Source organism: Sapajus apella, unplaced genomic scaffold, assembly GCF_009761245.1.
Source record: "Sapajus apella isolate SASKATOON/1434 unplaced genomic scaffold, GSC_monkey_1.0 scaffold59, whole genome shotgun sequence".
NCBI classification, from domain to species: Eukaryota; Metazoa; Chordata; class Mammalia; order Primates; family Cebidae; genus Sapajus; species Sapajus apella.
Window position 1 is genome coordinate 5,456,955 of NW_022436999.1, and position 17,674 is coordinate 5,474,628.

At 43.1% G+C, this 17,674-nt stretch overlaps 1 protein-coding gene, 1 long non-coding RNA gene and 1 pseudogene across 2 annotated transcripts in view; 1 reads left to right on the forward strand and 2 right to left on the reverse strand.

The window, feature by feature from the left end:
- ARG2 (arginase 2) overlaps positions 1–10,459 on the reverse strand; it is a 40,026-nt gene extending 29,567 nt beyond the window's left edge. The window contains exons 1-2 of the mRNA XM_032245832.1: positions 9,909–10,459; positions 8,980–9,052 (exon numbers count right to left, since the gene is read on the reverse strand). Coding sequence (XP_032101723.1) covers positions 8,980–9,052; positions 9,909–10,019 — 184 coding nt within the window. The 5' untranslated portion in view covers positions 10,020–10,459. The remainder of the gene's footprint in view (positions 1–8,979; positions 9,053–9,908) is intronic.
- A 3,615-nt stretch (positions 10,460–14,074) lies between these two features.
- Positions 14,075–17,674, forward strand: part of LOC116528549 — a 9,306-nt gene continuing 5,706 nt past the window's right edge. The window contains exon 1 of the long non-coding RNA XR_004259085.1: positions 14,075–14,115. This is a non-coding gene — a long non-coding RNA (uncharacterized LOC116528549). The remainder of the gene's footprint in view (positions 14,116–17,674) is intronic.
- Positions 15,157–16,292, reverse strand: LOC116528547 (annotated as a pseudogene).

The window sequence follows — 17,674 nt, forward strand, 5'->3', positions numbered from 1 at the left end:
TATACTTCCCTTAAAAAAAAAAAAAATTATCAGCATTTATTTACAGATCAAAACAACGTGCTGAAAAACAAGTTGAAGAGTTTTCAGATATACAGCATTATGGTCCTGAGAAGCCAGAACTTCAGGTGATCTTCCTTGTTCTTAATATACATTCTATATTTAAATGTTTTCTCTTAAATTGTGATAGTAGGCTGGGTGCGGTGGGTCACGCCTGTAATCCCAGCATTTTGGGAGGCCGAGGCGGGCAGATCACTTGAGGCCAGGAGTTCGAAACCAGGCTGGCCAACATGGTAAAACCCCATCTCTACTAAAAATATAAAAATTAGCTAGGCATGGTGGTGCATACCTGTAATCCCAGCTACCTGGGAGGTTGAGACTGGAGAATCACTTAAACCTAGGAGGCGGAGGTTGCAGTGAGCCAAGATCACACCACTGCATTCCAGCCTGGGCAACAGAGCCAGACTCCAGCTCAAAAAAAAAAAAAAAAAAAAAAAAAATTGTGATAATATACATAAAATTAAGTTCAGTAGTATTAAGTACATTCACATCATTGTGTAACTAACCGTTATCACCATCATCCATCTCCAGAACTCATCTTGGGAAAACAAACTCTGTACCCATTAAGCAATAATTAAGTCCCCATTTCTTTCTCTCACCAAGTCCTAGTAATACCATTCCACTTTGTTTTTATAAATTGGACTACTCTAAAAACTTCATATAAATGGAATCATGCTGTATTTGTCTTTTTGTGACTGGTTTATTTCACTTAGAATAATGTCCTCAAGGTTCACCCTTAAGGGTGAACCTTGCAGCATCTGTCAGGTTTGTTTTGTTTCTTAAACAGAAACAAGGCTTTCTTTATTCTGTTGTCCATGCTGGCAGGCTAGAATGCAGTGGTATGATCATAGCTCTCTACAGACTCAACCTACTGGACTCAAGCAATACTCCTGCCTCAGCCTCCTGAGTAGCTAGAACTACATGCATGCACCACCACACCTAGCTAATGTTTTGCTTTTTGTGGAGATGGGGTCTCGCTAATTTGCTCAGGCTGGTCTCAAACTCCTGGACTCAAGCAATTCTCCCGCTTCAGCCTCCCAAAGTGCTGGGATTACAGACATGCACCACCCCACCTAGCCCTGCTTTTTTAAGACTGAATGATAGCCCATTATGCCACATTTTGTTTTTCCATTCACCTGTCAATGAACACTTGGGTTGCTTCCACATTTTGGCTATTGTTAATACTTCTATGAACATGGGTACACAACTACTTCAAGATCCTGCTTTCAATCCTTTTGGGTACATACCTAGAAGTGGAATTGCTAAATCATACAATAACTCTATTTTTAATTTTTAGAGGAGTTGCATACTGTTTCCCATAGCAGCTCCATTTTATGTTCCTACCGATACTCCACAAGAGTTCCGATTTCTCCACATCTTCATCAATACTTATTTTCTGTTTTGATAGTAGCCATCCTAATGGCTCAGGTGGTCAAAATTTGCCTTTTACAAATTACGAAAATGGGATAATAGCAAATGCCTAGCACACTGTCTAGAAGATGGTAAATGTTAAGTATCAAAAAACTTTTGATAAGTTAAATAAGAGGTATTAAGTTAAAATATTTGCTGTCACAAATGGGAAATATATGGCTACATTGAAATTTGCCAAATCCCAATAGCATCTATTACAGATTTTTCTATATGCAGGTACACCACTGACATAAGTTTTTACTAAGGCATTAGCAAATTATTGATAACGTATTCACCTTCCAAAAGGAATCTGCGGCCGAGCACAGTGGTGCACATCTGTAATCCCAGCTACCCAGAAGGCTGAGGTGGGAAGCTTGCTTGAAGTCCGGGAGTTTGAGGCTGTAGTGTACTATGTTTATGCCTGAGAATAGCCCCCACACTCCAGCGTGGGCAACATAGTGAGACCCCATGTATAAAATTAAAGAATCTGCAATATAAAGGGGGCCTGAAAAATGAAAAGCATGAACCCAAAGAAATAGGTCACTATTAGTGACACTTCAGGTGGGATTGGAGAGGGCCCTAAAGTGATGTCACTTCTCAGCTCATGCCTCAGCTCCTATTCCTCTGTTACAGGTGACCCATCCCCCAAGGGCACTGTGGCACAGATAACATCCAAAGCAGGTTTGGTTTTATGCTGGATCCCCAAAGGAAATATAAAGCCAATTTACTAGACATTTACTTTTCCAAATACACATCAGAATGACTTTAGAAATCAAAGAACCCAGAACTTTACTAACCTTAAACAAACAAGCCCATTCCAATAATTTAGCTTCCAATCACAGATGCAGACCCTAGACCCTAGGCAAAGTCTTTTTAGGGGGGAGTGGGACAGATGCTGTACTTTCATTTTTTCCTTGCTGTGGAAATACACCCTTAAAAAATGTAGAGATGGGGTCTTGCTACGTTGTCCAGGCTGATCTTAAACTCGGTCTCAAGTGATCTTCCCACCTTGGCCTCTCTAAGTGCTGCGATGACAGGCATGAGCCACTATGCCTTGCTAAGTGTTTAATAGAAGAGTGTGAGTGGCAGAGGAAGAAGGTTTGCTGGATCATACAGCCCTACACTGTCTTCAGAAACATCACTGATATTTGCTGTTGAGTCAACCTAGCAACCAATTCTTGTCCCAAAGATATAAAGCCATTCAAAAGACACCTTAGAGATACCAGTTTCATCTCTTTTCAATGCCCAAAACTAGAGCTTGAAAAGATCCATATCTATCAAGAGACATGATTTGTAATGTGTCTTTATTGTATATTTCATAAAATATAAACACATAAAACTTACATAAATATAAAAGTTGTAAACACCCTAGTTACTACCCAAGTCACAAAATAGATCAATATTAGCAATTCAGAACTTTCATATATATATATGTGTGTGATGTGTGTGTGTGTGTGTATCCTTACTGATCACAATTGCCTATCTAGTTTTTTTTGTTATTATTAATATAATTCACATACCATATAATTCATCCTTTTAGAATTTATAATTCAGTGGTTTTTAAAATATTCAAGAAGTTGTGCAGCCATCGACACTACCTAATTCCATAACAGTTCCATCAAAAAGAATGTTTCCTTCAAAAAAGAAACCCATACCCATTAACAGTCATTCCTGGCTCCTGGGAACCACAAATCTCCTTTCTGTTTCTATGGCGTTGCCTATTCTAGACAGTTCATATAAATGGAATCATATAACATGTGGCCTTCTGTGTCTGCCTTCTGTCACTTAGCATGTTTTCTAGGTTCATCTGTATTGTAGCATTCCATTTATGGCTGAATAATACTCCATTGTATGGATATGTTAGATTTTCACCTATTCAATTAATGTACATTTGAGTTTCCACATGTTGATAGCATGTGATATCATGTTGATAGCTGATAGCATGTTGATAGTTTCCATATTATTCATAGCATTATGAATAATGCTATGAACATTTGTATATAAGTTTGGGTATGGCCAGTTACAGTGGCTTATGCCTATAATCCCAGCAGTTTGGGAGGCCGAGGCAGGTCAATCACTTGAGGCTAGGAGTTCGACACCAACCTGGCCAACATCACAAAATTAAAAATACAAAAGTTAGCCGGGTGTGGTGATGCTCACCTGTGGTCCCAGCTATTCAGAAGGCTGAGGCCGAGATTGTGCCACTGCACTCCAGCCTGGGTGAAAGAGCAAAACTCTGTCTCAAAAAACAAACAAAAAAAATTGTGTGAACATATGTTTTAAATTCTGTTAGGTATATACATAGGAATAGAATTGCTTGAGCATACAGTAACTATACATTTAACTCTGAGGATCTGCCAGATGTTTCCAAAGTGGCTCGACAGTTTTACATTCACACCAGTAGCATATGAGAGGTCCAATCTTTTCACACCCTCACCAACACTTGGTGTTGTCTACCTTCTTTATCATAGCCATACTAGTGGGTGTGAAATGGCATTTCATTGTAGTTGTTTTTGGTTTTGTGTTTTCCTGAGACAGAGTCTCACTCTGTCACCCAGGCTGGAGCAGTGGCATGATCTCCATTCACTGCAACCTCTGCCTCGCAGGTTCAAGAGATTCTCCTGCCTCAGCCTCCCAAGTAGGTGGGACTACAGGCATGTGCCACTACACCCAGCTAATTTTTGTATTTTTTAGTAGAGACAGAGTTTCACCATGTTAACCAGGCTGGTCTCAAACACCTGACCTCAAATAATCTGACTGCCTTGGCCTCCCAAAGTCCTGGGATTACAGGCATGAGCCACCATGCCTGGTCATTGTAGTTTTTAATTTGCATTTCCATAATAAGTAATATTTTTATTGCTCATTTGTATAACTTCTTTGGAGAAATGGCTAGTTAAATCTATTGCTAATTTTTAAATTGGGTTGTCTCTTTACAGTTGATATTTTATTTATGTTTTTCAGACACTAGAATCTTACCAGGCATATGATTTGCAAATATTTTGCCCATTCTATGGGCAGTTTTTACCTTTTCTCTCCTTTTTTTCCCCATTACATTGATAAAGTCTTTTCACTTTCTCAATAGTGCTCTCTGAAACACAGATGTATTTAATTTAGATGAAGCCGAATTTATTTTTATCACTTGTGATTTTGGTGGGATATTTAAGAAACCAACACCTAACCCAAGGTCACGAAGATTCAGTCCTATGTTGTCTAACAGTTGTATGGCTTCAGCATTACATTTAGGACTTTGGTCCATTGAGTTAATTTTTGTATATGGTGTGAGGTTGGGATTTTTTTTTTTTTGGAGGGGTGGTATGTGGATATGCAGTTGTCCAAGCACCATTTACTGAAGACTATTCTTTCTCTACTGACTTGTGTTGTTCAAATAAAGACAGCCTTGTGAATGGGCAATTTGACCACCAGACCAGTCAAATGACAGTTCTCTAGGGATGGTCTCTGAGGAGTATCAGCTCTGTTCTCCCTTTTCCAGTAACTTCCAGCCTCCTGGTTTTACTGTGATTGCAGGCTACTGGTTGTCCAGGCTATGGCTGATCTGGGAAAAGGCAATATGAGAACAGGGCAAGTTGAAAAGCCACAAATCTTAATGTTCTTACTGAGATTCAACATTGTTCTTGAATAAATGCTCCCCAGATTGCACAAGCCTTTGGTTAATTTCCAGAGTTCTGAAAAAGCTGATTCTGATAATTTTTGCCAACATTCTTGATATGGTTTGTCTCTGTGTTCCCACCCAAATCTCATGTTGAACTGTAATCCCCAGTGTTGGAGATCTGGCCTGGTGGGAGGTAATTGGATGATGGGGGTGGTTTCTAATGGTTTAACACCATCTCCCTAGTGTTGTCTCATGATAGAGTTCTCATGAAATCTGGTTAAAAGTGTGTAGCACCTCCCTCTTCACTCTCTTCCTCCTGCTCCCACCATATAAGACATGCTCGCTTCCCCTTCACCTTCCGCCATGATTGTGATTCTTCTAGGGCCTCCCCAGAAACAGAAGCCTGTGCAGCTTGCATAACCATCAGTCACTTAAATCTCTTTTCTTTATAAGTTACTCAGTCTCAGGTATGTCTTTACAGAAATGCAAGAACAAACTAATATAGTTCTCTTTCCATTTTTGGAAGCCCTACACCATCATTTTCTTTTTCTTTCTTTTTTTTTTTTGAGCTTCTAACAGTTACGAATTTATTTTCATGTGTAAGAAGAAAAACATAACTAGCAAGTGAACATGACTGAATGGATACATGGCTCAGCACAAGGCTAAAGTCAGAAGTAAGTGAAAATAGCATGTTGATTTAAGTGAAATAACAGAACCGGAGACTTTGGTTATGGTAACAATTGTGGAGGTTACACCACCATTTTCAATTGCGTCACTATACAGTATTTTAAAACAATACAGATTTCCCATTAAAATGCAAATTTCTGTTTTTTCTTGAAAAACTGGAGAAAAGAATACAAAGCTCACTCCTCACATGGTAACAGCTGGCCAGAGCTCACAAATTACCATGGCTGTCAGAGCTAATCAAAATCAGGTGCGGATATACTGCTCCTCAGCCTTGCCAGAGCAATGCCTTTTCATTTCTCTTAGGTCCTCTTTATACACTAAAATAAGTGGGCCAGGCATGGTGGTTCATCCCTCTAATTCCAACACTTTGGGAGGCCAAGATGGGAGGATTGCTTGAGTCCAGGAGTTCGTGACCAGACATAGTGAGACCCTGTCTCTACAAAAGAAAATATATATATATATTTTTAATTTATATATATATATCCAGTCCTAGCTACCTGCTAGGGTGGGAGGATAGCTTGAGTCCAGAAGGTTGAGACTGCAGTAGGCTGTGACTGTGCCACTGCACTCTAGCCTGAGTGATAGAGTGAGACCCTCTCTCAAAGAAAAATAAAGGGTTACTGGAGAGAACTATTGAGTGTCCTCACTAAGCCCAAGGAAATAAAACAAGCCCAGACACTAAGTCAAATACCTTCATTTGAGAGAAAACAGGAAGTTTCACTCATGCTATGGTAACACCGGCAGCCTGTGACATCAGAGCAAAGGCGAGGAACAAAGGGATTGTGAAAGTTACCTTTTCATGGGTCTCTCCCTTGAAATTTGACCCATGCTGCTTATTTGAAAGTGCTCAAAAGACTTAAGTTGTTTTGGTACTGTTTAGGAATAGGGCCACTGAAATGTCTCTTGGTACTTTTCTCCAACATAATCCAGATTAGCCAAAACCATATGCTAGAAATCTGCTGAGTGCCACAATGTTATTTAATAGGCGATGAGATTCTATTTCAGGTGATACGGAGCTACCAATCAGCTACACAGTAAGGATATAATTGTACAATTAAAGATATTTGAGGAAAAAAGTAAAAGGGAAGGCCGCATAAACTGAAGCTTCATCACTTTAGGTTAGGAGTTTAAAGAGGAAGCAGTAGAGGGAGCAATATTTACAAGAGAATGGCTCCACCTGGGTTGGAGTGGAAAAATACCAAGAGCTGTGACAGGAAAGGAGGTCTACAAAGCATGAGTAAGAGAAACTGCTACAAATGTGCCCTTCCCCCCTCATTCAGCAGCCTCAGCTGATTATCATAAAGGTCTCCTCCAGAAGAGGCTGAAGCTGCTTCTTGTCAGGAGTCTCTTAAGACAGAATCTACGGACGGTAGAGCAATCTGAGCAATGCTTGGCCAAATTCAGATGGACTGCAGAGATGTCTCCAGGATTTAAAAATAGTGATAACCAGAGATCATCGTCTTCAGTGTAAAATGATTCTTTTAAAACAGCAGTGTGTACAAGCTATTTTAAGAGACAGTATGCTCATTTATAGGTGGGAATAAAAACCACCTCCCATTAGGTAACTTGCGACACATTAAAAGACAACTAAATCTTAGCAGTTTGTCTTTAATCTTTGGTGGTGAACTTGGAGAGTTATTAAAATGACTAAGAGAGGCCTTAGTAAAGAGGAAACTGCAATTACTTAATAAAGAAACAACGTTTGAGTATTGACTCCAAGTCAACATATCCATATGTAGGCGGAGGTACACGAAGGACACCTCAACTAAAGGCAGTTTCAGTGACTTCATTATTCTTTGGCTTTGGGAAGGAGATGACTTCACTTGCAATGGACTTATGACTAGCAGAAGAGATTTCAGAGCAATAGTGGGGCTTTAACTTCGATTCTGTGTTACTATCTCCATAATCTCCCTGCTGCCTCACATTTTGCACTTATATCACCAGAAAAGGTACGTGAATGATCCAAACATGAACGGAGCAAATGGCCTTGAACAGTGGCTAGAAACATTTAGATTGGATATAAGGAAGAACCTTCCTCCCAGAAAGGTATGTATGTATGTATGTGTGTATTTGAGATGGAGTCTCGCCCTGTTGCCCAGGCGGGAGTACAGTGGCACGATCTCGGCTCACTGCAACCTTCGCCTTCCAGGTTCAAGCAATTCTCCTGTCTCAGGCTCCTGAGTAGCTGGAGGTGCATGCCACCATGCCTAATTTCTAGTTTCTTTCCTACTAAAATGCCACCATACCTAATTTTTGTATTTTTAGTAGAGAAGAGATTTTACGATATTGGTCAGGCTGGTCTCAAACTCCTGACCTCAGGTGATCCACCTGCCTCAGCCTCCCAAAGTGCTGAGATTACAGGAATGAGCCACCGTGCCCAGCTCATAAAGGTATTCATATTTGGTGCTGTTACTAAGAGAAGGTTCTCCAATACTATAGAAATGGCATTTATAGCTGGGCATGGTGGCTCACACCTATAATCCCAGCATTTTGGGAGCCTGAGGCGGGCAGGTCATCTGAGGTCAGGAGTTCAAGACCAACCTGGCCAACATGGTGAAACCCCGTGTCTACTAAAAATACAAAAATTAGCCAGGTGTGCTGGTATGCGCCTGTAATTCCAGCTACTTGGGAGGAGAACAGCTTGAACACAGAAGGTGAAGGTTGCAGTGAGCCAAGATCACACCACTGCACTCCAGTCTGGGTGACAGAATGAGAGTCCGTCTCAAGAAAACAAACCCCATGCAAAACACAGATATTCTATAAGATCTATAAGTCTATAAGACCTATATTACTGCTTCTAGTAATAAAGCTATTAACCCTGGAGAGGAAATAATTTGAAGACAGGAAACTGGCAAGACTGATGAATCATCAGCATCTCAAGATTGAGTTAGGAAAATGTAATTCTAAGGGGAATTGTTGACTGTGCAGTTGAAGCTGGAGCTACTGTTCTTAACATCATTTCCATTCACTGACAGCTGTTTAGACCTTGCCTCATTCTACCTCCTTGCCTTCCAACACACTTACTCTTGATTGCAACAAAACTTTCCTTGATGACTCCTTGATAGATCTTAAGCTGCAGATGGAACCCAAAAGAGGATGCGGAATGTGGAACTGTTCTTAAATACATAGCCGTGTAGTCCCTAGATGTCAGAGATAAGGCCCTGAAGGGATCTATTACTAGACCTGCACAAATATCTAAAACTCCAACCACTTACCCAAACTGGAGAGCCTTTTCATCAAGCCAGCTTCTCTTATGGCAGCGGGACCATGCTCCACTCCTTTTCTTTTCTGTCAATCACACAAATTACAGTTAGAGGTAGGGAAGATGACTGAAAAACAAACAAAAAACCCATTTTGGTACACTTAGTTCCCAGCAGGTTCCTCTGAAAACCGTGATAGCCTTAGCCCTTCCATCTATGACTGTCCTTTCACCTCTAAGTTCTGGTCATTTCCTCAAACACTTGCAGGAAAGGAGGGGGAACCAACCCCTTTGTTGGAACCACATCAGCTGTACACGCCTAGACGGGAGAGGCGGAGCCAGGTTAGGATCCGGGAACTGGGCGTGTTTGGGGCTGGCTAGGGCCGGAGACCCGGCTTCTCGATGACTGAGCCTTCCCGACTGCAGGTTTCCTTCATTGAAAAGAACAAAACAGCCCCTGCCGGCCTCCCGCGCAGGAGAGGCCAGCTCCAATTTCCCTCCCAGTTAATGCTCATTCGGAGAGACTGGATCCAGAAGACTTAAATCCTCGGTCGCTCCCTTTAACCTCATCCATCGATTCTCCACCGGGGATTCTGGCCAGTTTCGCTCCCTCCAGCCCCTCCAAGGAATCCTCTTCCTCCTCCTCTCCCCTCCATCACCCCAAGCTGCATCCACCGTTTTCTCGCTCTTTCTAGGAAGGCCGCAGAAACTCGCCCTCATCTTATACAGGGTGCCCTCCAACCCTCCCTCCCTCTCCATCCTCTCTCGGGGAAAGTCCCACGTGCTCCCACGGTGCCCAATCGCCGGAACCCGCCAGCTCTTCCCCTAGCCGTTTTTCCCCATCCTCTCTCCTCGCCTCCCAGTACCCCGCACCCCACCGCCGCTGTCTCCAGGTTCTGGGGGGGCGGAGGCTCCTGCCCGGCGGTGCCAGGTGCCGGTTCTCACCTGCCCTTGTGAGAACGGGGCTCCTATGACAGCCACGGAGTGGACGGATTTCTTCAGGATGGAATGCACTCGCGTCTGGAGGAGACGCGAGAGACTGCCCCTTAGGGACATGATCCGCAGCACTGAGAATCTCCAAGACAGAGGCGGCTCAGCGTGGCTGGAAGCCGGGAATGAGCGCCACCGCCCGCTGCTGCGCTTACCTACCCGCGCCAGCCTCCACCCCGCCCCGTGACGTCACCGCCACCTTGGCCCCGCCCCGGCCCCGCCGCCCGCGTCTCCAACCAGCCCCCGACACACCTTCCCGCAGGCCCCGCCCACCGCTCTGCAGGGCTGGGACACGCCTTCGATGACGTCACCCCACGCTGGCCTGGGCTCTGGCCAGGGACACGCCGCTGATGCCAGGAGGCCAATATCCGGCCCTGGCCAGTAAGAGCGGGGTGATCGACAGGTATGTCCCTTTGAGGCGGTAGGCCCCTGCCAGGTTCCTGAACTTGGCGGAATGCAGGAGCCGACACGGATCTTCATGCCCAGCAGATGCTGACTCTACCGAAGGGCTGGCTGGGTTGGGCCTGGTTTGGCCAGACCCCACGTAAGTGCCCTGCCTAGTCAAAGCCAGCATCCATCTGTTTCGTTCGATCTCAAAGCTCAAAGTCCAGGAAACACTCTTAGACTTTGGGCATCAATAAAATTTGGATTCGTAGATATAATACAGAGTTTTCTGAGCCCGGCACTTTTATAAAGGCCCGTCTACCTTAGGTATTTTGAATGAAAGAGGTTAGGATTTACAAAGCAACTAATTAACTTCTAGATGTTTTCAATTACTTACCTGAATAAAGAGAGCGCTGGTTATTAAAAAGCAAATATAGCAACGTATTTAGACTATTTCTAAATTTGGAGTAGGCTAAAGAGCTTAAAGTACTAAGTAACTACTTAGAATTTTAATAACTAATAATAATTTAATAATACCCAGTGTTCCAAGACCTTTACCCCTTCAATTCTATACCACAGGACATTTTTTAAATCAAAGAAGATCAAAGACTAAGTAATTTTTCCAGATCCCCATAGCTTGTAAGTGGCAGAGCTGACTCCACATTTCGAGGTTTTGTTGTTGTTGTTGTTACTGTTGTTTTAATAGAGACAGGGTTTCACCATGTTGGCCAGGATGGTCTTGATCTCTTGACCGTGTGATCCGCCGGCCTCGGCCTCCCGAAGTGCTGGGATTACAGGTGTGAGCCACCGCGCCCAGCCACATTCCAAGTTCTTAACCAAGACACTATGGCATGACATAATCTAGACATTATTTCTACCAAAATGATTTTTTACATAAACACCTGAAATTTATTTCACCTGATGTCAATTTACACGCTGCTCTCCAAAATAGTTCAGTGGTCTCCATGGCAACACCATAACTCCAAGGAGTTTTAGTACTCTCAGGCATTTTATTTTTAGAGGCTCTGTTGTATACTGTCTCCCCCTGCTGGTTTAATAATGATGTCTTTGAGGCATTAGCAAAATAACTGCAGTAAGGCAGTGGTTCTGAAAGTGTGGTCCCAGACCAGCAGCATCAGCATCACCTGGATACATCCTCAAGAAGAAACTGGCTGGTCCCACTGTAAGGCAGAACCACTGTAAGGCAGTGGTTCTGAAAGTGTGGTCCCAGACCAGCAGCATCAGCATCACCTGGATACATTCTCAAAAAACTGGCTGGTCCCACTGTAAGGCAGAACCACTGTAAGGCAGTGGTTCTGAAAGTGTGGTCCCAGACCAGCAGCATCAGCATCACCTGGATACATCCTCAAGAAGAAACATGGTGATTCACCCCTGTAATTCCAACACTTTGGGAGGCCAAGGCAGGAAGATCTCCTGAGCCCAGGAGTTCGAGACTAGCCTGGGCAGCATAGTGAGATGCTGACTCTACCAGAAATAAATAAATAGGTAGCTGGGTATGGTGGCGTGTGCCTATGACCCCAGCTACTAGAAAGGCTAAGATGGGAGAATCTCTTGAGCCCAGGAAGTCGAAGCTTCAGTGAGCCATGATCACACCACTGCACTCCAGCCCAGATGACAGTGAGACCATGTCTCAAAAAATAAAAAGCAGCAAGAAACTTCTTGCTTCTTGAGCACCTGCTGTGGGTCATCAGATACTTGTTAGAAGTGCAAATTCTTGGGATCCACCCCCAAATTTACAAGATCAGTAACTCTTGGTAGAGCAACAGTAACCTATGTTTTAATAAGCCCTCCAGGAATGGGTGGAGGCGTGGTCAAGAATTCACAGTCACAGATACTGTCATACTTCAGTTCATTGAAATTATCTTGATACTTTTCAATTTCTTGCCCATCACCACATCCAATTTTTTTCCCCATTACTGTTTTCTGAAGCTGATACTGGCACAGTTTGCCTCAGGGCTTCCTGTGCTACTGCAAAAATCTCTTGCTTCTTGAGCGCTTACTGTGGGATTAGCAAACTGACCTTTCCAAAGTGCTACCTTAATCGTTCATGTCAATTTCAATGGTTTTTCCACTACCTATAGTTTAGTCAGAGAGAAATTACTAGTTCCACTTTATTATGCACTGGGAGAGTGAACAGGAGATTGTTATATAAGTTGAGTACTCTTAATCCAAATATCTAAAATCTAAATCTAAATTTTGAGCACCTACATGATGATGCAAGTGGAAAATTCCACACCAGACCTCGTGTAACCAGTCCCAGTCAAAATGCAGTCACGTTGGTCCGAAGGTAGTGAGTTACCTAAATAGATTGTTCACAGTCAGTTACAAATGGAACACCTTGTTCTACTACTGCACTTGACTAGTCTTTAAAAAAAAAAAAAAAGGCTGGGTGCAGTGGCTCATGCTTATGAGTCATGATTGCACCATTGCACTGCAGCCTGGGTGACAGAGCAGACCCTGCCTCTAAAAAAAATTAAAATAGGGCTGGGCTCAGTGGCTCACACCTGTAATCCCGGGAGGCTGAGGCAGGTGGATTGACTGAGATCAGGAGTTTGAGACCAGTCTGGCCTACATGGTGAAACCCCATCTACTAAAAATACAAAAAAATTAGCTGGGTGTGGTGGTGTGCTCCTGTAATCTCAGCTACTCAGGAGGCTGAAGCAGGGGAATTGTTTGAAACAGGGAGTGGAGGTTGCAGTGAGCCGAGATCATGCCACTGCACTCCAGCCTGGGAGACAGAGTGAGATTCTGTCTCAAGAAAAAAAATAAAATAAAAAAGGCTAGGCCTGTGGCTCACCCCTGTAATCCCAGCACTTTGGGACGCCAAGGTGGGTGGATCGCTTGAGGTCAGGAGATTGAGACCAGCTTGGCCAACATGGCGAAACCCCATCTCCACTAAAAATACAAAAATTAACCTAGTGTGGTGGCGGGCACCTGTAATCCCAGCTACTCAAGAGTCTGACGCAAAAGAATCACTTGAGCCTAAGAGACAGAGGTTGCAGTGAGCCAAGACTGAGCCACTGCACTCCAGCCTGGGCAATGGAGCAAGACTCTGTCTCAAGAAAAAAATAAAATAAAAAATAAAAATAGAAATAAAAGGATTCAGTCAAAACTTTGTTTCATGAACAAAATGATTTAAAATACTTTATAAAATCACCTTCAGGATATGTGTATAATGTACATATGAACATAGATAAGTTTCATCCCATTCCCAAGATATCTCATTATGTATATGTAAATATTAAAAAAAAAAATTCAAAATCTGAAACATTCCTGATCCCATGCATTTCAGATAAGGAATACTCAACCTGTAATCCTATTATCCTTTAAAATTCAAATTATTATTTATTCCATGTCTGAAATAGTTTACAATTTTTTTTTTTTGAGACAGAGTCTCACTCTGTTGCCCAGGCTGGAAGACAGTGGGGCGATCTTGGCTCACTGCAACCCTTGCCTTCGGGGTTCAGGTGATTCTCCTGCCCCAGCCTCCTGAGTAGCTGGGATTACAGGGACACGCCACCATGCCTGGCTAATTTTTGCATTTTTAGTAGAGACAGGGTGTCACTGTGTTGGTCAGGCTGGTCTCGAGCTCCTGACCTTGTGATCCGCCCGCCTCAGCCTCCCAAAGTGCTGAGATTACAGGGGTGGTCCACCATGCCTGGCTGGCTATAATTCATTTTTTTAAAGGACAACAATAGCAATAAAAAGCCAGGCGCGGTGGCGCGTGCCTGTAGTCCCAGCTACTCTGGAGGCTGAGGTGGGAGGATCCTTGAGCACAGGAGTTCTGGGCTGTAGTGCACTATGCCGATTGGGTGTCCACACTAAGTTTGGCATCAATATGGTGACCTCCTGGGAGTGGGGGACCACCAGCTTGCCTAAGGAGGGGTGAACCGGACCAAGTCAGAAATGGAGCAGGTCAAAACTCCCATGCTGATCAGCAGTGGGATCATGCCTGTGAATAGCCACTGCACTCCAGCCTGGGCAACATAGCGAGACCCCGTCTCTTAAAAAAAATTAAAAAATTGTATTTACTTAGAAGCATTCAGAATGTCAACAGCTGCAACTTCTTTTTTTTACAATATAGAGTGGTATTCAGTTAACGGAACAACAATTATTTCATATAAGCTGCATCATAGACAACTGAAGATGAAAAGCTACCATCTCATAATTAATTGGTGCTGTGCACCCATGAAAACCCGCTTTAAATTTCCATGCCAATTTACAACCCCCATAATATACCAAACAAGGTACAGTATGGGGGCTATTAAAAATATCACCAGGATAGGGCTATCTAAAGACACATTTGGTAGTGTGTTAACTATACAAAAGAAAAAGACACTGTACAGTTTAAAAACAAATCTTACACAGCCTTACATTTCAATTTTTTGTCTTTAAAAGGAGTGAGCTGTGGCCAGGTGCAGTGGCTCACAATTGCAATCCCAGCATTCTGGGAGGCCGAGGCAGGTGCATCACGAGGTTAAGAGAGTCAGACCATCCTGGCCAACATGGTGAAACACCGTCTCTACTAAAAATACAAAAATTAGCTGGGCGTGATGGCACACGCCTGTAGTCCCAGTTACTCAGGAGGCTAAAGCAGGAAAATCACTTGAACCCAGGAGGTGGAGGTTGCAGTGAGCCAAGATTGTGCCATGCACTTCAGCCTGGCAACAGAGCAAGACTCCATCTCAAAAAAAAAAAAAAAAAAAAAAGAAAAGAAAAAAGGACTGAGTTGTGTACAGGGGGGTTAAATGCTTTAATGACAAGAAAAAAAAAACTGCACTAGAACTTACTCATCATTACCATCTTCATCTTCCTCTCCTCAACCTCTTCTCCTCTTTTTCTCGCTTTTTTCAGCCTCAACAATTCCCTTTTTTGCTGCATCAGGCTTTCCTTTAGCTCAATATGCAGCAATATCCTTTCTATATTTTTCCTTCAGCTTCACAGCCTTTTCATAAGGCTGCTTGTCATCTGCAGGAGTGTTAGTCCACACCCCTCCCAGTTTCTTCGCAGCACCACCGGACAGGCCAGGATGTTCTCCTACGATTTTTGGGCCATATGGAGAACAGAACAAGAAAAAGGCTGAAGGAGGCCTCTTGGGTGCATTGGGATCCTTGAACTTCTTTTTTGTCTCCCCTTTACGAGGGATATATGTTTTCATTTCTCTTTCATAATGGGCCTTGTCTGCCTTTGCCATAGCTTCAAATTGTCCTTTCTCTTTAGCAGACATGATCTTCCACCTCTCCGAGCACTTCTTAGAAAACTTTGACAAGTGGACTGAAGCATGCGCTGCTTCTTTCTTATGCTCCTCCTGACAAGTTTGCACATAAAATACATATGATGGCATTTTGCCTCTTGGCCTCTTAAGATCTCCTTTGCCCACGTTTGGTTATTGTTCCTCAGTGAGGCACAGAGCCGCCTAGTGCCCGCCTGACTCTCACTTGTCGCGGCACTGTCTTTATGGAGCTCAACTCTTTTGAGCTCTGCCTATAATTCATTTTTAAAACCGCAGAGCTCATAAAACAGCAACTCAAAGCAAAACAAAAAGCAAACCCCAAAGTTCAAAATGAATACTCTGCTTTTATTTTTGAAATAGGCATTTAATTTAAAAACACGTTTTTAAAAATGAAATTCTAAAGTCATAAAGAATGAGTTAAGTTTTAAAAATTTACTTTAAAACTTGTACCCTGTTAGTGCATAGCTCTAGGACCCCTCTCAGGTTCAAACCAGCTTCTCTATTTGTCTTCTTCCTTTGTAGGAGAATCTAGAGATTCGGCATCTTTTCTTTAATTATGTGGCTGTCAACACACACTATCCCTTCATAGGTTGCTGGGAGTTGTGCGTGGGGAACTGTGAGGGAGTGGGAATAGGTGAGACTCAATTGTCAGGTTTGCTGATTTCTGTGGTGTAAATACTTTCTTATTTATGTGCTCCCACTGCGATGTCACTGAACATGGAGTTGCAAAGAGGTGCTCACTATACAATATTTCTACCATACAGATAGAATCGACACAAAAACCTTTAAGGACATAAATCATGGGAAGACATAGTAAAAGAATTAGGGTGTGATAAGTCTGGAGTCTACTATCTTTAGTTTTAATATAATTTAATTGTAAATTTATGTAATTTGATTTTTTAATTTTTTGACATAGTCTCCCTCTGTCACCCAGGCTGGAGTGCAGGGGCACGATCACAGCTCACAGCAGCCTTGACCTCCTGGACTCAAGCAATCCTCCCACCTCAGCCTCCTGAGTAGCTGGGACTACAGGTGCATACCACCATGCATAGCTAATTTTTTTTTGTAGAAATGGGGTCTCATTATGTTGCTTAGACTGGTCTCAAACTCCTGGGCTCAAGCAATCCTCCTTGACTCAGCCTCCCAAAGCTGGGATTACAGGCATGAGCCACCATACCCAGACTGTAATCTGATTTTTAATGAAGGTTGTGTTTGACAACTGGCTCACAAAATTCCTAAAAATTGCAAGCTGCTAAGAGCTGGCTCTAGTACACTACTGTTTACTGCAAATACGAGGGAACTCAGAGAAGGCTGAACTGTAAATTCCCAAAGGCAGTGTAGTGGCAGAAAAATGTGATACCTTTCCTCATCCATCGTAAGGAACAGCCACCACTCCTATAGCAAAAGACAGATTAACAAGAGAAAAGAGCCAGGTGCAGTGGCTCATGCCTATAATGCTAGCATTTTCGGGGCCAAGGTGGGAAGAATGCTTGAGTCCAGCAGTTCAAGACCAGCCTGGGCAACATAGCAAACCCCGTTTCTATAAAATAAACAAAATTAGCTAGGTGTGGTGGTATGCACCTGTAGATCCAGCTACTCAGGAAACAGGAGCCAAGAGGATCGCTTGAGCCCAAGAGGTAGAGGTTGCAGTGAGCCGTGATCATGCCGCTGCACCCCAGCCTGGGTGACAGAGTGAGATTCTGTCTCAAAAAAGAAAACAAAATGAAAAGAAAATTATAACAAGGCTGGGAGGATGCAGTGGCTCACGCCTGTAATCCCAGCACTTTGGGAGGCCAAGGTGGGCAGATCATGAGATCAGGAGTTTGAGACTTGCCTGGCCAACATGGTGAAACCTCATCTCTACTAAAGATACAAAAAATTAGCGGGGCCTGGTAGCACATGCCTGTAATCCCAGCTACTCGGGAGGCTGAGGCAGGAGAATCACTTGAACCTGGGAGGCAGAAGTTGCAGTAAGCTGAGATCGCACCATTGCACTCCAGGTTGGGCAACAAAGCAAGACTCTGTCTCAAAAAAAGAAAGAAAAGAAAAGAAAAGAAAAGAAAAGAAAAGAAAAGAAAAGAAA